Raw genomic sequence first — 20,864 nt, forward strand, 5'->3', positions numbered from 1 at the left:
CACTTAATTTATCTGTTTATCTGTTAGTTAGTTATAGTTATCCCGGGATTCGTGCAAGCATATAACAACTATGTAATATCTTACTGTAAGAGACAGACAAAATAGTATCACACATGAACTCCGCAGTTTGGTATTTTACGTAGATTATTTTATTTTAGTCCTTTTTAGTTTTAACATTTTGTGTTAAATATAGTTTAGTTTGCAGAGTAGGTTTGCTAGTTCTTATTGTTAATTATTAGTTTCATGTAAGTTCTAATTAATATTAATATTATTAATATCAGTGGTAGTAATAGTATTAGTGGTAGTATCAGATAGATGTGTCGAATCATATCTAATGAAAATTTAAAGGAAAGTTACAAAATTTCAACACACTGACCGAAGAGATAATCACATAAAATCATGACTTATCGACGACGACAAAGACAAAGAAAATTCAGTGGCGGAAACAAACTTCCAATTGTGCGTTTCGCGTTTTCCGCCGCTAACTAAATTTGACCTTCACTTCATCCCGTAGCGTATGAGTAACTAGGAAGTGTATGTATCGGTAACTAAGGAAAGCTGTAGTGAGTAAATTTGAGCTTTCCTTGTTTGAAAGCAAAACGTCGATTTTTTTTATTAAAAGCCAAGGGGAGGCAATCCAAGGTAGCACCGAGAGGTAAAGTGGCTGCTATCGGTGTAGCTAAACGCTCCTTATATCCGAGTGCAGACGGGTAGTTGGAGCTGGTAGTCTTTTGTTCTTATTGTTTTCTTTATGGCCATGAAATTATAATTTTTTCATGGGCAGATCACCTATAACAGTGGAGATATTGAGCTGTCTTCGGCGTCAGTATTTGTTAAGTAACTAGTTACTTTAAAAAAGCAGCATTAGTGAATATATGATGGGGCCAAGAGACCTTTGACTTGTGATGTCTGCATTCGTGCATACTGACTGGCTACATGCCCTAATGAAACTATGTCTGCACTGTTATTTTTAGCAAATTTAATATCAAGCTTTCATTTGTGCTAACTGTTCAGGTTCATGGCTCTGCCGACACTTTCGACCCGTGTGCCCAGTCGATCTCGGGTCTTGGCCGACCAGCTGGCCCGGCAGCGGGAGCAGGAGGCCCGGTGGCGGCAGCAGTGGGAGCTGCATGCTCAGTACTTCAGAGAGCAGAGCATCCGCAGCCAGAAACAGACGGTGTGGAGCTCCCGTCAATCCTACCAGCAGAGGTAACTTCCTCCAGCATAGATGCTCTCACTCACACGGTCTCCGAAACGTTACACAAATATTGAAGCAATCCAACTAAATAACTACACATTGCTTTATATTTGGTGATTTTATTTTTGTATCCTCCTTTCATTTTCTTGTCATTAATTTTACATGATTGCCATAACGTACTCCAGCATTATCATCCTGTTTCTCCTTTATTGCCCTCGGAGATGGCTCTGTAAGTAATCACGCCATGTCATATATAAGTTTTGTGTTATAAAAAAAGTGATAGTACTTGACACTACTCCCTACCTATGGCAAAACTAGGCTAACCTTTATGTTGAAGTCTCGATTTTACAACAGCCAGGGATTGGTCTCATCTCAGGCTGGGAGCAGAAAAATCTTAAAATCTAAAACCTACAGGAATCCAATGTGGTAAAGCCAGGAACATCCTGGAAATACCATAAATACTGAAATTACAATAAATAAATGTTTTCATGAATTTCTTTGGCCTATTAGAATATGCTGGTATGCTAAGAGAAGTAGTGTTAAGTTGTTTGTTGTATTGTGAGTATACCATAGTGTATCTTCCTTTAAATCTGTGTAACAACATATATATATGTATGTATGTCATATTTGTTTGTCTGTATAAATTAGTTTAAAAAATAGATAAATAGCCTTATGTTATTATATTTACTGTGTTGCTCTTTGTCATCAGTTGACAAAAATGCTAGTATTTATTTAATTTTTTTACCCAAGCATTTTTCTTCTTTTTGTTTTCAGTATGTCAGCATACCATAAAGACAGACTGAAGGAAGAAAAGAAAGCCAGCTTGGAGCAGCGCAGGAATCGACTCAGGGTAATGCTGCAAGAGGAGCAAAACCAACTTGAGGCAGAGCTCCGAGAGATGGTGCCCGACAGGAGCACGTTGGCAAGTCAGTTGGTGCAAAAAAGTGAAGAGCTTCGCACGGCAAGAGAAGACAGAAGAAAGAAAGTTGGTGGAATATTGCCCCATAAATATTCACCACAGTGTTGTGCCATGTAAGTTTGCAATCCCCGTTCATTTTTTTTGTCATGCCTAGCTTGCACAGGAGCTGCTGAGGGAGCACTGGAAGAGAAACAACCAAGAGCTGAGAAAGGTAGGCAAGTTTAAACTATTGATGCAAATGTGACAAGTTGCCGAGCCCCATACCTCAGACCTCGAGGTGTTACCACTGATGAAGTGTTTGACGGCTTCAGGAATCTAGTGACCACCCCATACGTCTAGAGAGTTCACCAAGTAGAGGAAACAGACACTTTTTGTCAAGACATCCATTTGATCTGGAAACCCATATGGCCTGTGATGCAGATATTCCATGACTTTCTGTTAACCTGATTCCAGTGTTGACTTAAGAAAAAGAAATGTTCTGGTATCCCTTCCACCCAGGGTCAAGGTCATCAGTATCTCTGTCTCAGCTTTGTCACAACTCACTCTTTCAATCTGTCTGCAGCTGGAGTCAGGATTACATAAAGATCACATTGTCAGCCAATGGCAGGAGCAGATATCTGAGAAGAAACAGGTAGGTGGATCATTCCAGGCACCAGACAAAGTCAGTTATGTTCATTTCAGTGTTTTAATAACTTTGATAGCCAGTATTGAAGAAGTTGCTTCAGTACTTCATAGTATAGCCCTTCTCAGGCCGGTGTTGACACATATGACCCACAAGTCATTATCTTTTTATGTGGCCAAGTTTTTATGTAACACATCTATTTTTAATTGAACAGTGTTCGTGTACTCTGTGAGCACAGTATCACGGCCGCAACCTACTCTGGTCAGCCCCTCAAAGGTGGTGCATAATTAAGAAAGCTTTGACACTTACTGTAAGTGACCCAGCTTGTCAAACATGCAGAAAGAAGTGGCGTACCAGGAGGAGACGAGACGCTTTGAAAACGAGTACGAGAGGACCAGAAGAGAAGCTCTGGAGAGGATCAAACAAGCGGAGGAGAAAAGGAAAGACGAGGAGCGTAGGAGAGGGGAGGAGCTACGCAAGCAGATGGAAGAACTGAAGCTGAGAGAAGAAGAGGTATTCAGAGCATCAGCAAACAATTTCTTCTGTGCAAAACCACCTTTGCAGGCTTTTTTTTTTGTAAACAAGATTATTTTTTATTTTTCTCTTACAGGCCACTCGACTGAAAAAGGAGCAAGAGGCTCTACTGTTGCAGCAGTGGGAGCTGGAGAAGATAGAGGAGGACAGGAGGAAGGCGGAGGAACAGAGGAAGAAGTTTGAGATCGGGTATGTGAAGCTTATTCTCCAGATGACCAAACAAAAAGAGTGGTATGATATTTCAATCTACTGAGGTACTTTACATATGGGATTCATGTTGCACTAGGCGTTTCTTGATCCGTCAGTATCGAGCTCAGCTGAGAAGAAGAGCCCAGCAAGTGCAGGAAGAACTGGTAAATACTTTTTTTACCTGCAGATTTTACTGTGTGATCATCCAGATAACTTCCCCAGACCTTTTCTTTGAAATCCTTTTTACGACACCAGGAGGCCGATCGTAAGATCCTGGCAGCCTTGCTTGAAGGAGAGGAGGAGGACAGGAGGCTGGAGACTGCAAGAAGGGAAAGAGCTGTCGCTGATGCAGCCTGGATGAAACGTGTGATTGAAGAGCAGCTGCAACTGGAGCGTGAGAGGGAAGCTGAGTTTGAAGTCTTACACAGGTGAGCGCCAAGATTTAGTAAGCCTCAACTCTCCAGAAAGGCGCACGTGCGGCTCTGTGAATACAAATCAATGCATCCCATTTGTTCGTAGGGAAGAAGCTCAGCATGTTTGGGAGAAACGAGAAGTTCAGTGGGAGAAAGAGAGGAAAGCCAGAGAACGGCTCATGCATGAGGTAAATTTCTCTTGGAGTAAAACTTGAAGTAAAGCTTAAAGATGTGAGTTCAAATAAAAGTTGTCCTGTTTTGGGTTTTTCCTGTCTTTTTTGATAAGGTGCTTGTGGAGAGACAGCAGCAGATAGAGCTGAAAATACAGAAGAACCGTGAGGCTCAGGAGGAATCTCTAAAGAGACGAGAAGAGCTTATCAAGGAGCTTGAGTGGGAGAGGAAATTCAGACGTCGGGAAAAGGAGCAAGAAGAGGGCCGAAGGACAGCGCGGATGCAAGAGATAAATGCTCAGGTTGGATACTTTTTATTTTGTTTTTTATGGGAGGGGGTTCTCAGGTTTATTTCCCCAACTATGCATTAACCTCCTAGGACCTGGCGTCCACATATATGGACATCACATTTTGGGTTATTAAGACCAAAATACTCAATTTTGCTCTACAAGGGCCTTGATATCTACTTACGAGGACATTATACTGCTACTGTTCGATCGAAATTTTATACGAATATCCTCATTTGTGGCTCTCATTTTTCTTAGAAACAAAAAAAGGTAAAAAAAAAAAAAATCTGGTAAATCTTTGTTTTTACATTCATCAGGTCCCAATCAGCCCAAATATCAAAGAGAAATTAAAATTGCATGCCATGAAAGAGTTTGGTCTTAGGAGGTTAAATAAGAAATCATATGTGAAGTTGTTTGTTTTCATGTTATGTAGGTGGAGCAGCAACAAGAGGCGCAGTGGGAGGAGCGGTGTAGGAAAGAACAGGAGGAAGAGGAAGAACGGGAAGCCCTTCGAATCCAAGAAGAGGAGCTGAGGCTTGAGATGCAGAGGATCGCCAAGAAAGGATACCAGGACAAGGTGAAAGAAGAGTGAGGCAGCCGTATTCATGATTCCAAGCTTAAAATTGCTCTTTAATATTAAAATATGCTTGAAACCATCTCTTTCAGATTCACAGCAGGCCACGATCAGCCTGGACATGAGAGACCTGCCAGACTGAAGTGAAGCCGAACATGAGCTGTTGTATTTTTTCTGTTAGGAATTAGCCTTAAAGGATATTTCATGCTTTTTAAAACAGCCCTATGAAGACTTAAAGGCCATTTGTCACAGTAATTACGCTGTTGGTCAACACTGAGCATGAAGCATTATGTGTTGTCAAATGATTTCAAAGTGACAGATGCACAAAGAAACTCTCCGTCCAAATTCAGGACAAAAACGTCCAATGTTAAAGTTAAAATAAAAGCTCTCACCCATTGCAGTCTTTGAACACATCCTGTGGAAGCAGGCCTGCAGTGGAATTTGACTTTTGTTGTACATTAGTGTTTTTTAACAGCCAAAAGAAAACTTTGTCCTTTGAAAGGATAAAACGTAAAAAAAGAAAAAGAAAAGAAAAGTAGGCCACATGTGCCTCCTGTCATGCCATATTGATTTAATTTCTATTTGTTGGATTCGAATCGATTCGTCTCTGCTCTTAGAGCTCTTGAATGTCTATAAATTTTCTATTCTGTGTGTATTAAAGCTGTTGCAATCAAATCATTTGAGCATTTTGTATTTACAAACCACAACCAGTTATAGTTATAAATTAAGTTTATTTAGAAAATAATTATTTCCCCAAAATGCACCTTCTGCTGCATCACGCATCCCTGCACTCCATGCAAGCACAGAGATGGACGTTACTTAGAACAGATTTCAGAAGGAAAATGAAATCTGCAACACCTGGCGATGATGAACATTGGCTAGCACAGTATTACAGGATCCCATATGTTGCACATTACACACAAAACTAGCAGCAACAGAACGGAGCACAATACACATGGACATACATACAGTATGGTTACTAGCACTAAATATTAACACCAAGAGTGGCTGTAGTGTACAGTGCAATGGGTAGCCTATTAGAAACACACCAAATAATCCTAACTTGATGCAACAACATCTCGGTGCTGGTGAAGATGATAACTTGGCCCCTGAACAAGTGTTTCTTGCATTTATTGACTTGACAAATGGGCACACATAAATAGCTGCAGTAAGTGCACTGCAGACTGGATTACACTTGGGCAGGGAGCAGGTCATATTAATAACTTTTTTTTCCCCTCAGTGTAACAAACATTATCAGCATTGCGCTGAAACTGAAATGTGCGTAAAGTCTTCAACTTATGGAAGCTAACAAAACCGTACGCTCGTTTTTTCTTCCTTTTTTCATATTAAAACTTTACAGTGTAGTGATGCTTAAACAGTGCAATATATTAGAGGAAGCTCCTTTTGCTACAAGAGTGTTTGTAATAGCATCCAATGATAACGATTTCATGGCTCATTTATGGTTTTTCAGCATCCATGCATGGCTTTGGTTTGATAACACTGACCAGTATCATATCGATTTACTGTGCTCTTTGTCCTAATGCAAGGCATTAACTCTTTAATGATATTTTGTAATTCTAATTATCAAAGACAGAACAAGCTATTTCCCCAGCATGTTAGCTGGAAAGTCATATCACCCCCCCCCCCCATCAGAAAATGTGCTTCTACAAAAGCTGGCTAAGTTTCTGACTTTTCCCTTGACACCAAGACTTTGTCTTTAAATATTGTCAATGCTTATTCATAAATAATTAAAAAAACAAGGCATGCATATACCACATATACAAAAAACAAAAACAATAAAATAACTATAAATGCGTATAAAAACAAAACTGAGATGCTGACTTCTTTGCAGCCCTGTAAGTGCTGTTAGTTGGTATTTTCCTTTGTGGTGATGGTGACAAGCTGCTTGGCGGCCTTGGCAATGTCATAAGCACATTGGATGACCTGCTGGGTGACCAGCTGCATGTCCGGTCCTGGGCAGCCCTCCGAAGGCACCGCCTTCCGGCACTCGCCCTGGAGCCTGCACGCACTGGAGGTCAACAAGCGCAGAGAGCCTCTCACCGTCTCTGAACGCGGCTTCTGCAGAGGAAGATTAAATGATCTTAATAAACATAGAAAAAGTCTGCTCACAGGCCTCTTCAGAAACGGGGTGCAGTGTGCATCCAGGTGTCAAATAACAAACAATTAGCAGATCCATTCTTTGCAAGAAAAAATCTATTTACCTTAGGAAATAGGGCAGCCATTTCTGTTACAGCCACATGTATTCTTTCTGAGCAGGGTATGAAGCTGTGAGGTGAAAAGATTGAAGTCACAGTCAGAAAGTAAACTGAAAGTAACAAATACAATGGTTATAAAAGTGATACGAATGATCAATTAGCTAATCACCACTGCAATCAGGTTACTTCACAAAGTGGAGGTGCAATTTAGTTTTCAGAACACACCATGCACCATCATCATCGACAGATTACCTACAAAACATGCCATTTAAAAGACATTTTAAACCTTGTAAGTAAACAGCACTTTAATTCTACAGTAAAAAACGTCAAGATCAAAAACAAATATGCTGTCAGCTATAAGTCACTGCACAGATGCACCTTACCTTTTTTACCTAACTAAAGCAAAGTCAGCGCTTGAAGATAAAACATGAAATGAATTGATGTTTGAAACTCGGCATACTCAAGCATGCAGCACAATATGACAGAAAAAGAGACAGCTTGTTAGCAGGTGAGGCAGACCAGAAGAAGAAAGTGTCTGAGGGAGAGGAAAATAAAACTGTGCCTGGGAGGCAGGGACAGAAGCCAGAGTACCAGGAGGTGGGGTCGGGGGACCGGAGGCTGAGCGGCTGAAGGGGAGAGGGGGCCTTCTCAGCCCAGGGTACCAGAGTGCTGAAACATCCCAGGCTGTGCCTGAGCCGACGCACACCTTCACGCTCACATGGTCTGATGGCAGGAGTGATTGGTGGCGACACCAAAACAACATGATAACAGCGGAGCAGAGAGGAAGTAGAGTGAGGAGGAAGAGTGACAAGAGCAGGACAAAAAAAAGGGGGAAATGACAGGGCTTACATGGAACTAATTATAACAGAGTAGCTATGAATGTAGGAGGAACTTGAGGTTTAAAATGAGAGCAAGGAAACGAAAGTTTAAAAAAAAAAAAAAAAAAAACACACACATATATATATATATATAAATCAGTTGCAGAACGCATAAAAAACCCCAAAAACCTTTCATCTCATTCTGACCTGTCATGTTTGTTCTCCTGAGCAGCTCGCAGCAACTCCTGGATATTCTTGGTGATCTGTTCGGTCTTGCGGATGACGTCCTCTGTGCTGGGAAGCGTGGGGTCAGAGTCCATCTCCAAATCATCAAGTTCAGGGATAGAGCTACCCTCCCCCAGCCAGCCACTGCTCCTCAGCCTCCCTCTCCTGCAGAACCTGCTAAGTGGGTGAAAAAAAACCCAAACAACAAATCAAGCCCCCTGCAAAAACCTGTTTTTTCCTATTGAACTGTACATGAAGACCACTTTGCCTCACTGACTTCTGGGTGATTTTCTTACCCCGAGTCATCCATCTCCGAGTCATTGAACGTGTTGTCATAGTCACTTTCTGGCATGCTGCTTTGCTTCTCCAATTTTGAAGCCTGGGAGGGAAGAAAGAACAATATGAGAGAGATCCAGTATTACTCACGGCAAAACCCAGCAGCAACTGTGGTGAAAATACATTTTCTTCATCTAAAAAGCAAAAACATAAGACTCATCTGTGTGCTGTGCCAACAAGAAACTGCACAGCCACATCAAAGTGGAGTATAAACAAGTAAAGGTGATGCAGAGGACTGAATCAAACAAGCCAGTAAAGCTGTAAAGCAAAAGCACATCTACAGTTTAAAGATTTCACATTAGTAGAGCAGATTATGCTGAGATCATATCATTTATTTGCATTAGTATGACACTTGTTGCCTTTCCTAATACCTTATGAAACCTCTTGAAATGCCAAAGCAAGGCTGGATTTACATGTGACATTTGAAAACAGCCACACAGAAAGCAACAAACCCTAAAACGTTACTTTACAAGTGCGGAACAAGCTTTTCTCCTCTAAAATAAAGACAAGTAAACCCCAGAGGGCCCACACTTGCATATGTGAAGTCAGAGCTCAGTGGTGCATGCCACACAACATAGGCACGCTATCTTCATACCATATAGGGTTTGCTGTGATCTGATAGCGTGACTTAACTTTATGCAAATTCACACTCAACGCTACATCTAAAAAAACAGGAAGTTCACTGTACTACACAACATGTTCATACTCTGACAGTCTGCGTTCAAGAGTCTGAGCAAAATCCTCTCTGTGCATGCAATACTAAATGCAGCACATTGTGGGATTATCTCATGCTTACATAAATTGTCCTCTTAGCAGATGATCAATCGCTTCACACTGCAAACCACTCACAGATTTCCACTGTTTGGTTGTCAGAGAAGTAAAAGCAAAGTAGCTAAGATTTTGTAAGAAACAGGGCAGAAGGAAACTTTGTCTTATTCTTAGAGTATTTCAAATGAAAAAAAAGTCCAACTAAAACAATATATAATGTGCAATTTCTTTCCTTTGTCTTCACATAGATTGCTAAAATACTTTAATATCATCTCATATACCAGTTTCTAGAACACAAAAAAAGCAGCGCTGCATGACAAGCACAGATTTCTGCTCAATGCTCAGCAGTGACGCAGAGGTTTTGCCTTTACAAAACCCCACAAATTCCATTTGTTTAGTAGGACAATGAGGATGATGCTGATGAAGGCAGGTATCTGGCGGTGAGGACAGCCGATGGAAGGATGGCTCATGCAGGGCAGATAAAGAGCAGGAGAACAGAGGATGAACGGGTAGAATTGGGCTCCGAGGAGATTTGCGGCGTCCCGCGAGACGCAGACCGAGTTAGGATGTACTTAACCTTTTGAGCACTGTCGTCCTTCGACCAACACAAGGTGGATGGAAATGAGGGAAGGGATGAAGAGGTGGTCACAAAAGCGCCCCTTTCCGTCTAAAGACAGGGTTCAAATCATAATGTAACACAGACACACACACACAGATTTCTTAAAATGAAAAGACCTGTTTATACGGACTTACAAAAAAGCTGAATGGATATTAAAAAAATACTGTGTATGGACTGGAGTCGATGCAAAGCTGTGCAAAGACCGTGAGCACTGAATTCAAAATAATAAAAGTCTTTCTTAGCTTAGGATAAATCAATAGTACAAAGACAATGCAATGGAGCTTAATCCTCCTATTTTTATTCCCTGAGCTCCACTGTTTCCTTTCGGTGTACAGTGCTTTAAAAAAAAAATATCACTGAATAGCCTGGAAACGAGCTGATAAAGGGAAAAAAATATCAGAAACTATAAGTCACAGGCTTGGATTAAAACCAAACAGAGCAGATGGACAGTTAAAGTGAGTGTGTAAATGTATGGTGCATTACAAAAACACAGAGTATTTGTATGGCAGTTTAATACTTTATCAACATAAAAAACACAGTACAAACCAACACAAACCATGACAGCATGTTTCTGCGTGTACAACTAAGTCTTGTCTAGCAAAAAAATTAAAAAGGCAGCACTCCCATTAACAACAGATGTTTGCAGATGTGTGTGTTATTAAACTGGACACATATTGCGATTGCTCTGGCTCTATCTAACATTGCATCGCATTGTGGTTTTTAATGAGTCAGTCTTTGAAGAAGCCAAAAATTAAAAAAAAAAAAACCCCAAAACAAAACAAAATAAAACGTGCGTAGTGGAAAATGAGTAAGGAGAGACACAAACACAGGCAGGGGAAAATGTCTGCAGACAGGATGAAGACATGAGGGACAGTCACTGAGTGGAAATGGCAAAGGAGAGCAGGGAACAGGTCTTACTTACATGAGTTGGGAAGGATTGAAGGGTGGGGATTCCCTCCTCTGAGTAGGGAGTTTCCCCTTTAGGGAGATAGGGCTTCAGGCCTGAGCCGGTCTCATACATAGACATGGGCCGACTGGCCCGTGCAGACTGCCGGCGTTTCAGGGCAGAGGGACTGGAGGGGTCAGGGTAGTCTGTACCGCTGGGGATCTGATAGATATTGGTAGTGACCTGCCGCCTGAGAGAGGTGTTCTCGCTTTGCAGAGATTGCAGCTGGAAGAGATGTCAGTAATACACTAAGAGGGGCGCTTTAATGCCACTGTTTCTCTAGATTGCTATCTATTTAAATTTTGATAGATTGTTGCCGCTCCTACTGCCAAGGTTATAATTTGGCAGAAACCACCAATCTTTCCAGATACAGAGTTTGAAACATGTTTTTTTCTGGCACGTCACCAATATACAAAACCTGAAGCTGTTTTCACAACTATGAATGAATTATAAAAAAAAAAAAGTCCATAGCTATGGAGAGAATGCTCGCTCAAAGCTCTGATAGATTTTCATCACAACACCCCTCCTATAGAAAAGTGTCTTGCTGAGTACCCTTCACTAATCATTACTAACCATTGCCATTCATATTCAAACAGCTTTAGATTCTGTTTACTTGACGACAGTATCCAGTAGTTAAGTATCTATAGTGCAGGGAAATTCAAATTCAAGGTCTCGTCTGAAACAGCATCAAAGGAATAACATGAATTTTGGTTTGGGTGGATTCTTTTTGCCTATCAGTGCAAAGCTCAAGATAAGCAAGCAAAAGATCATTGTACAGGTAAGAAACACAGGTGCAGTTCAAGTCAAAGATTCAGCTGCAAGGAAAGGTTTGTGAACACTTTGGAATAATCATGATTGCTGCATGAAAAACTAATAAACATGGTCTGATCTTCACCCAAGTTACAATTATAGACCAACACAATCTGACGAAAACAAAAAACAAAAAACAAAAAACACTCCCTCCCAGTATAAGCAGGAAAAAGTAAGTGAACCTCTATGACACAGATTTCTCCAGAAGTACTTTAAGTCACGTGATCCAAGTCAGTCTATGAACAATATCTAGGAGGACTATAGAGGTTTAGGAGGACTAGAGGTGGACAAAGCTGGAAAATACTACTAAAGCATGGATGAAAAAACAATTTGGCTTAAATTAAACAGAAAAAGTATGGTGAAGAGAGCATCATGGTTTGGGAATGCTTTGGTGCCTGAGGGTCTGGAGGCTGAGGTTGAATGACTTAACAAGGCAATGGAGACAGACTAATTGAAAAAGAGGACAAGGTTTTTCAAGTTTTTGAAAAAGCTTCAACCTTTTCAGATGTTTGCTCTTCTTCTTGCACCTTGGGTGAAGTTGTCTCAGAAACCTTTACCCTGTTTCCCCACCTTTTTCAAAGATCACGTGAGAATCTGACTTAACCCAGATAAGATGTTGTAGCACAGCCCAATGCAGGCTGTTCTTCCAGAAATCCTGATGAACTTCCGAAGAAACTGTCCAAAATTCCTCAATGTTGTGCAAATCTCATAAGAAGCTACAGGAAACACCCGCTAGAAACTATGGTTGGTAAAGGAAGTTCAATAACATTAAAGAGTTCACTTATTCCCCCCCAAACCTGAAGTAAGTGCTAACTCGGTGTCAACGAAAAATACAACAGTTTGTGTATTTTTGTTGCATTTGTGGAGAGTCATTGTGTTGGTCTATACCTGTGACTGAGATCATTATCGGACCACATTTTATAGCTTAACCAATGCAGAAATCCAAAGCTTTCCACGGTTCTTCTTCCAGGTTTACAGCACTAACAGACTGACTCAGGAATTATAAAGGGATTCAGGGATGCTCTAAACATCAACATTTGATCAAGAATACACTGGCCTTAAATACTACAACTACTTTATAACTGTGATGAAGATTAATAGCGATAAAGCTAAAGATTGTGCTTATGTGATCATGAACTGATATTTAAATATAAAAAGCTAACAAAATAAGAAACATTTGTACTTTTGAAACTACAAGGTACAACCACAGTAAGCCAAGAAAAGCCACAGTGCTGCACGTTTTCTCCACTACATCTTTATCTAAATGATGCTGTGTGCTACAGTTTACTGCAGGGGGAGAAACAACAGCAGACTGAGTGCAGCTACGTGAATGCTCTAGATGCTCTTCATCAGCTCTAAAAGTAAAACGACAACATTGTAACATCACTGTTACTTTACCCTGGGTAAACTTTATACCAGGTTTACTTTACCAAATAAGTAAATAGTAACTTAATAACTTCCAATTTGGTTTAGTTTTAGCAAGCTAAAACTGTATAAATCTCAAATGTCTCCCATTAAATCATCAGTTGAGTTTAACAGTATAAGGTGAGGTGTTCTGTGAAAAATAGCCAAACAAAAAGTCCACATGTGCTAAAGTATGTTCCCCCAAACAGCTGGAAATCATCCAAAAACATTCATTGCAGTAAACACAGTATATATGACAAAGCAAGGCACACACATACAATTTCAGTTAGTCACTGTGTGTTATCAAAGGGATTAAAAACAAAACAAAACAAAACAAAAACAAAAAAAACACCATCATCAATTATATCATGCTTTTTCTTCAAACATGCTTGTTAGTAACATTAGACCGGCTTTAACTTTAATTTATAAATTAGGTGGGAAAAGTGACCTTGGTGTTAAACCAAAACACACACACACACAAAAAGGAAAAAAAAACAAAACAGAAATCTCTGGTTTACATTCAGACTCTGAAAATTGAACATGCTGGCCATAACAGAGGGTGGACCAGCAGGGTGTCACAGCAGCCTTATCGTACCACAGAGCATTCCTATTCAGGTGGTTCGGCCGTGATTACTAAACACAGGCTGGGCCTCCACACCAGAGAGCGTTCGCACTGTGCAGGAGAAGTGCTCTGCTGACCGCTGTGCCCCCGCCCCTTCTAGTCCGGCCCTCGATGTTAGTGATCTTACGGGTGGAGCGCGGTGGGTACCTTTTTCTGCATGAGCCTCAGCTCATCGCTCAGACTGTTGTTTGCTTTCATGAGTTGCTGGATTTTTGCTTCAGAGGCAGAGAGGGCGGTTTTCACCTCCAGGTATTCTTGCATAGTGATGGGTCCGTCTGAGAGGTCCGAGTCCAGGCTCTGTTAAAGACATGCCAAACAAAACAAAGAGGTGAATGATGCAAAAGAGATTTCATTCAGGGTTTTAGTTTGTGAAAATACTGTCTGGGTACCTTGGTCCTGTCTCCTTTGCTTGATGGGAGCTCTTGATCTGTATCCTCATCAGATGCCACACTATCATAGTCAGGCTGGTCATTGTCCTGGCTATCACTACAGTGTCTGACGGCCACGTTCTTCATGATAAGTTCAACGTTGTCTAGGACAAACAAGAAAAAAAAACCAACTTGTTTTGTTACTCTGTATCTTCATGAGACTCGGGTGTCGGGGGGATTTTTGAAGAAAGTAACAAGAAGACACCGACCTTTGGGACTGACTATCGGATTCCCTTGCTGTCTGCGCTTTGCTTCACTTAATATGTCAATGACCAAAGTTGCAAATTCATGTGCATTAAATCTTGCAAGCTTTTGCCGCCCCTAAATAACACACAGAAAGAAAGAAAAAAAAAACACAAAGAAATTACACAAACAATGCACAACCTTTAAGGTAACAACAGAGAGAAAACCAACACAACCACGTTTGCAGGGGTGTTCTGCACAGCTGACTTGCCTGGTTTCGTGTCGATGAATACTCCGGATTCACAGGAAGGAAAGGAACCACAGTTGTCTCTGTGACCAGCGTGCTGTGATTCTGTGTTGCCAACCACACTGCAGAGAATGAGCAGAGTGCTGTTTAAGGCACGAGTACAGCTGCAATGCTAGTGGAGGTGTTGAAGAGTGCGTGTGAATACCACTATAGATGCATTTGAGTCCTCTGGTAAGGGGTAAAACTCTACCTGCATCAGTCTCTCGCCTGTCCACTTCATCATACACGTCCATGGCCAGCTCCTCAAATAAATGATTACTGAGCTACATTAAATAGAAAAGAAAGAAAAATCACACCTGAGCAAACTTCAGGGGAGAATATTTAAAATGAAACACAGTGAAAACACTTACAGACTGCAGTTTCTTTTTCGCTGCCTTTGCAAGTTCCGATAAATCTGCACTGCTGCAAACAGAAAATTGTGTTTGTGAACATTGCTTAATAAATTCGTAGGTCTGTAGGTCTATTGCTACTATAATGCAGTTTATTTTCAGTAATACTTACATGTTCCTGATCCCAATAAATGAAAGCAGTTAAAACAGATCGCATGTGTCATTTGACGTGCAAAAGTATTTTTCTGCTCTTTTTCTGCTTTGAAATTAGAGCTAATAATGAAAACTTCCCTCACTCTGTTTAAAAGACTGCAGCAAGCTTAACTTCATGTCAGAACAAGACTCACAACTAAAACAACCATCACTAAATGCCTCACTGCATTCACTCTGCTGGCTCAGTTCAACTTAAACTCATTCACTCAGGCGCATGTTAATTGGTAGACATGCATCATACTGACGTACAGCTTCTGCTTTCTTACCTGTCGGCCATTTGTGGAACGATGAAGTGCTGGCCGCTTTTATGATCTGAAAGGAACAACGCGAAAGTTCTGGATAAGTGCCAAAATCCTTCGGGGCAATTACAGGAACTGTATTCACTTTCTGTTAATCACCATTTAAAATCTGTATTTAGCTCATAAGCAAATTTGATCAGCTGTAGAGCCACATCACTAAAACACCTACAGCACTGTGCAAAAGTCCCGGTCTGTGCTGGATTGTTTCACATTTCTTGAGGATATGACTTTTAGATACTGTTCATCTGCTGTTTTTAGGTCTCCCACTTCTTCTTTTGCCCTCCACTAGTCCAGTTTTCTCAAAATTATTAAGTCCACACTGCACAGCATGCTCGGATATGCCAAGCTTTCAGCCAGAAGCTCTTAGAATCACTTTGTTGGTGCAAAAATACTATTTTATTTTTACAAAAACATCAAGAGTTCTTGCACATTACTGCTCACCCAGCAGCAGCAAATGCTGCTTTTTCAGCTTTTTAAAAAAAAATTATTTTAAATGACACATCTCCGCTTACCTGGTTTTCGTCCACACAAGTAAAACGCCAGTCGATCGGTTAGTTCATACTGAATTTCCACCAGCCTGTCTGCCAGGTCGTTGTGGCCAGCTTCTCTACAAAACCATATTTAAAAAGTCAAATTAAGCTTAATATTTTGTCTTATATATAAATAATTATTTTACATAATAAACACGTAGGCTTGCCTTGCACAGTCAATGGGAGTTTTGCCTCTGCTGTCTGGGGCACCAGGATCTGCCCCATAAACGGTCAACAGTTCAACCTGAGATACTTGCCCAGCCTTTGCAGCTACATGCAAAGGAGTGCTTCCCTTTTCCTGCCCAAGACAATGATCAACATAACAAAAGCCAGAACATGAGCCAGAATTTGACAGAAAAAAAAAAACACATGCAAAAACACGGAAATGATACTTTTAAATACAGAAGGTCTTACAGGATGAAAGAAATTTGCTTGAGCTCCGAGTGTCAGCAGCCTCAAACAAGTCTCCAGATTACCAGTGCGTACGCTTGAGTGAAGTTGCTGGGGGAAAAAAAAAAGAAATAAAAAAATTTAACTGTGACTTTAAAAAGCACAACAATAGAGCTCTGTTCAAAAACATGCTTCCTTTCTTTCCCTGGTGGATCACTGCACCCAACCATTTCTCCTCACCTTGCTTAAATCCTTGGCTGTTGAGCTGTCATCCTCTCGGCAAGGTATGCGATGGACAAACACCAGCATTTGATATTTGGCTCTTATAAACTCTGATTTGTTTGGACTTTTGGGATGCCATGAAACACACACACACACACACACACACAAAAGACATTGAGAGACTATGAATGAGAAAGCAGCAAGAGAGTCCATTGTCATTTTTTAATTAAAAAACAAAAAAGTACTCCATAATCATTTCCAAACATTTATGACTCACTGGAGTTTGTCCTGAGGGTTGGCCTTGCGTTTTCCACTCGTCACAGACGCAGGGTCCAGAAGGGAGTGCTCCCAAATTGAATTCGCACCGTTGTTGTATAATGTCTGAACCATCTAGGTTAGATTAAAAAGGAAAGCATCGTGTATAATTTGTCATATTGATTTAGACCTTCAAATGGTGAGGGGAAAATAAATAAATAAATAAATAAATCCCCTTCCTGTGCTGCACTTGCTATATTTGGACAAAAATCAATACACCTCAGGGGATCTGCTGCACTTGATGTCATACAGCTCTACTGAATTTAAAACTGAAGTAATACTAACCCAAACCCAAGTATAACATGTTCTAATGGCTTTAGTTCAGCATCTAAGCACAGAAACTACAAGTAAGACAAGTTCACAGCCAACAGAATAAATATGCATGCAACAGCTGAATGATCAAAATATTTCTGTTGAGGATTATTTACCTGCAGCTGCGTAGGGGGCCATGGCGTGTGCGTCAGGTGGCGCACTTGGGAGCTGTGTCTGCCCAGGCTCCGATGTACACTGCAGCACTCGTCGCAGATCAACACGCCTCTGTTCACCGAGGCCCAGCGAGGTTCTGAGCGAGAACAGAAAACAACCAGGTCACAATTATGATAGATAAATTGTGCACTTAGAGTATAATCTTGGAGTTCGAGCAGTTCACTGGTTTTACTTTGATCAAGCTGAGGAAGTTAATCTTTCTTTCTCTTTTTATCATATTCAAATCAACTCAGTGCTTCTCTTTTGACAACAAGCTGGACCCAAAGAGTCTCCTGTTACCGCTGTTGTAAGATGACTACTACAGGCAGGTGCTTACTTTGTAATAATTATGATATTTTGCTTTTTTGTCCAAGGAAAAAACATCATTTGATAGTTCTTACTCACAAGTACTGCTAATTTACCCAAAGTTTAATACAGTTTATTCTTCTGTGCCATAGGACTCTTGAAAATTATAGCCAAGCCACAGTGATATCAGTACTTCACACACACCATTACGCACCTACAAAAATGAGCTCTCAAATGTTTAGAGGCACAGAAGTAACTGTTTTACATGGATCCTTCATAATTCTGACAGATTTAGCTGGATTGGGCTTAAGACAACTATCTTTTAGGTTCCTAGCACCCTAAAAAGAGTTGTGATTTCATGACAGAAAGGGATAATATCGGAGTTTCGAGACAACATAAGAATTTCAGTTGGGCCAAAGATCCCACAGAATGAAATAATCGACAGAATCTGATTGTTTTGATAGCGTAAATAGTCCCCATATGTATAAGGTATTTAGTTTTTGATTGCTATGGCATGATTTTATGAGTTAAAGCATATTATTTTGAGGACCCCTTAGCACAAAGCTGTCCCCAGACCCGCTCTGAGAAAACAAACATATAGTTATCTATAGCTGAGAAAGGTCCCTGAAAAATATGCTGTTTAATCCTGCTCAAGTGGCATTCGCTGAAAACTAGTGTCCTGCTGGAAGAAATAGCTGAGGCTTTTCAAAATAGTTATTTCATATATTTTATTTTTTTAAAAAATCTTCATTGGCTTTCAACACATGGGATTAACAAAATGTTGGTGTTGGCGTTTTCATTAAATTTCTGGACACTAGATCACAATGTATTATATGTTATATAATTAAACATAATAATATCACAAGATGCTGAGTGGATGCTTTAAGATCTAATGAAGAAAAACACAATCCAAGAAAGAAAGAAAAGAAAAAGCCAAACTCAAAACAGGCTGTGAAAAAGGTCACATTCATAGTCATGTATCGCCTTTCTGACTGCAGATTTAGGTGAAGCTATGGGTTGCGTAAAAAGGAAGTGAAGACTAACAGAGCAGCTTCCTCTTTCAAAGCACTATAAAGAAAATACCTGAAGAACTAATAATCTTAGAACTGAGCTGCAATATTAACCTAATGCGTGGTGTTTTTTGCCCTATGAATTAAAAGTGTACTATGACTCTGTGACCAAAATAAATGTGTTTACTTAACCTTGGCCTATTTTGCACGGTTCATGCAGTGCAAAAGTCACAGAGTTGTCTTCCATCTGTGCACAGACTCTTCTTGACAGCAAACATCAAGACTAGAAACACTGTAAAATGATACAACACTAAAGCCCACTGAGTTTCAAGCAGATAGAGTGACGGGACAGGCGCTGTAAAAATCCCAACAGCAGCTGCAGTGCAAGAGCAACAGATGCAGGAGGTCGCTGGACAGATTGTGGCTCCTGGTCCCAGAGTTTTCAGAATCTCTTTCTAACAACTGTCCCTCAGGACCTCCCGAGTCTCAGTGCTCTCCTCAGCACGTGCTGCTAAATTTAATACCACATCTTGAAACGCTAAAAATATTCACACCCAACAACTGGTAGCAGCCATAAAGTGGGGCAATCCAGGGCAGCTGCTGAGGAGAGCTCAGGGTTAACTAATGACATGAGTGACATGATGACAGACGAGCTTCTTAATATTTGCGTTCCGCTGAATGATGCAAAACAAACCGATGTATTTTCTATTATTAGACTTTGCTTAATTTACAGTGCATTATGTCGCCACAAGAAGAAGAAAAATAAAATCTCTCCTGCATTGAGTATGCGGTCAATTCACTCAGCATCCTGTTTTGCTTCCTGTGCCTGCTGAACAGCATCACGTCATTTCTATACAAGTGGAACTTCTGTAAGTACAGCCTCAGACACAATACAACAATTGTATGCTCAGCTCTCAGAGCTTGGTGCCATTGGTCCCGAAAAACAAAGCTCTGTTAGAGAGTGCTCGTGTACCCTGATGCCATATAAGTAGTTATAGCACTATTTTTTTTACTCTATTACATTACAAGTGACTGGTTACAGATGACACGGACTGCAGATTTGGGTTAATGATGCAGCGACTTTTTTAAATAATCAAATCTTTATGAATACAGTAGGAAATACAATACAGTCATTACTCATTAACACCTTTAGTTCAGCTGAGTTCCATCGTGCCAGAAGACCACTGTTATGCCCCCTTTTTTTATTGCACTTTACTCATGAGAAACAGTTAATCCCAGCAGTTGAAAGTTAATTTTATAACGGGCATATAAAAGGGACATATCATATAATTATAATAGGGTTTTGGTTGGTTATTAAACCAAACGGCACCCTAAAAACTCCTTTCATGAAGGGAGCTATGGCGTTAGATATGAATACTAACTAGGTAAACTGGATACCCTAAATTACTGTAAAGAGAAACCAAAGTGTTGCCAGCGCTGCTAATCGGATTTATTTGGATTTGGGGTGTTTCTTAAGCACCAAATGTCAGCTAACAGACAAACACTGCATAGATGGTGTGAGTTTTACTTACCTGGGACACAGCAATCTGCGCAGACCTCAGTGTTTCGCAGGCGTTTAGACATCCTCAACTCGGGAAGAAACGCCTTTTAAAACTGAGTAGAGGAAATTGTGTCCGTTATGCTAACCATTGATTACTCCGTTAAGATGCCTTCCGCGTTAGCTAAACCCAGAAAATTAAAAACAATCCAACAACTAACTATCGTACTTACTTCCTTTTAACCGTTGCGAGCCTTTTCGTTTTTTGCTAGAGTTGGAGTTATGACCATGATAACATTTCCTCCCGCTACAACGCCGCTCGTCTGCAAGTGAGCTGACTGAGCAGCCACCTGATTAGCTAACTAGCCTGTGCACACTTGGTAGTTTACTCCTCTGCCTCTAGACAGCAGCATTTAGCGCTAGCGCGATCCCAGAGGCAGTTGTGACTGTGACCTATAATTGTGGTTTACTCTGCCCATAGTTTTGACTCTCAGGAAATAAACCTCTCAAAATAATACGAATAAGTCCTGCTTGAAATTTGTTCCGATTCTCTAATTTTATATCTACGGGTAAACATGAAATATGAATACAACACAATACTTGTGGAGCTCGTTTTTGTCGGTACACAACCTGACAAATTAAAATCAGGGTTTTAATTTTCCCTAAAAGAGGTGAGTTTGATCTACTCACCTTGGAGTA

The 20,864-nt window shown here is 40.5% G+C and overlaps 2 protein-coding genes and 1 long non-coding RNA gene across 10 annotated transcripts; 2 read left to right on the forward strand and 1 right to left on the reverse strand.

The window, feature by feature from the left end:
• Window positions 1–521: 521 nt before the first annotated feature.
• On the forward strand, window positions 522–5,522 carry tchp (trichoplein, keratin filament binding). The gene is made up of 13 exons (XM_080895086.1): window positions 522–655; window positions 1,015–1,209; window positions 1,973–2,183; window positions 2,272–2,328; window positions 2,680–2,748; window positions 3,079–3,252; window positions 3,350–3,462; window positions 3,560–3,626; window positions 3,718–3,890; window positions 3,982–4,063; window positions 4,162–4,347; window positions 4,766–4,909; window positions 4,999–5,522. The coding sequence occupies exons 2-13, from the start codon at window positions 1,019–1,021 to the stop codon at window positions 5,029–5,031; spliced, it is 1,500 nt and encodes a 499-aa protein (XP_080751212.1). The 5' UTR covers window positions 522–655; window positions 1,015–1,018; the 3' UTR covers window positions 5,032–5,522.
• Window positions 5,523–5,617: 95 nt separating this feature from the next.
• git2a (G protein-coupled receptor kinase interacting ArfGAP 2a) lies at window positions 5,618–20,561 on the reverse strand. 8 transcript variants are annotated; one of them, XM_080895080.1, is made up of 22 exons: window positions 20,399–20,561; window positions 20,200–20,281; window positions 17,315–17,448; window positions 16,849–16,961; window positions 16,590–16,695; window positions 16,374–16,460; window positions 16,127–16,257; window positions 15,942–16,036; window positions 15,397–15,442; window positions 14,939–14,987; window positions 14,779–14,851; window positions 14,553–14,650; window positions 14,308–14,419; window positions 14,060–14,202; window positions 13,818–13,967; window positions 10,811–11,059; window positions 9,847–9,936; window positions 8,462–8,544; window positions 8,148–8,342; window positions 7,714–7,845; window positions 7,129–7,192; window positions 5,618–6,985 (listed from the first exon to the last, which is right to left on the reverse strand). In XM_080895080.1, exons 2-22 carry the CDS (start codon window positions 20,249–20,251, stop codon window positions 6,773–6,775), a joined length of 2,415 nt encoding a protein of 804 aa, XP_080751206.1. In that variant the 5' UTR covers window positions 20,252–20,281; window positions 20,399–20,561; the 3' UTR covers window positions 5,618–6,772. The 8 variants fall into 8 exon arrangements, with proteins under 8 accessions (XP_080751206.1, XP_080751205.1, XP_080751204.1 ...); XM_080895079.1 differs by having other exon boundaries at window positions 8,148–8,339; window positions 14,939–14,990; XM_080895078.1 differs by having other exon boundaries at window positions 14,939–14,990.
• LOC308404842 lies at window positions 7,129–8,082 on the forward strand. The gene is made up of 2 exons (XR_013973222.1): window positions 7,129–7,199; window positions 7,692–8,082. It is a non-coding gene; the product is annotated as an uncharacterized lncRNA (long non-coding RNA).
• Window positions 20,562–20,864: the final 303 nt, after the last annotated feature.

This window comes from Rhamphochromis sp. 'chilingali' (genome assembly GCF_963969265.1).
Source record: "Rhamphochromis sp. 'chilingali' genome assembly, chromosome: 10".
NCBI lineage: Eukaryota > Metazoa > Chordata > Actinopteri > Cichliformes > Cichlidae > Rhamphochromis > Rhamphochromis sp. 'chilingali'.

Bases quoted from the DNA above. Each gene is read 5' to 3' on its own strand.
- tchp (XM_080895086.1), top strand. From the start codon at position 1,019: ATGGCTCTGCCGACACTTTCGACCCGTGTGCCCAGTCGATCTCGGGTC. The intron at 3,891-3,981 runs GTGAGCGCCAAG...ATTTGTTCGTAG, and splicing joins GAGTTTGAAGTCTTACACAG to GGAAGAAGCTCAGCATGTTT. The intron at 4,910-4,998 runs GTGAAAGAAGAG...CATCTCTTTCAG, and splicing joins AGAAAGGATACCAGGACAAG to ATTCACAGCAGGCCACGATC.
- git2a (XM_080895078.1), bottom strand. From the start codon at position 20,251: ATGTCTAAACGCCTGCGAAACACTGAGGTCTGCGCAGATTGCTGTGTC. The intron at 14,852-14,938 runs GTAAGTGTTTTC...TATTTAATGTAG, and splicing joins CGAAAAAGAAACTGCAGTCT to CTCAGTAATCATTTATTTGA. The intron at 8,343-8,461 runs GTAAGAAAATCA...TCACCCACTTAG, and splicing joins TCGGAGATGGATGACTCGGG to CAGGTTCTGCAGGAGAGGGA.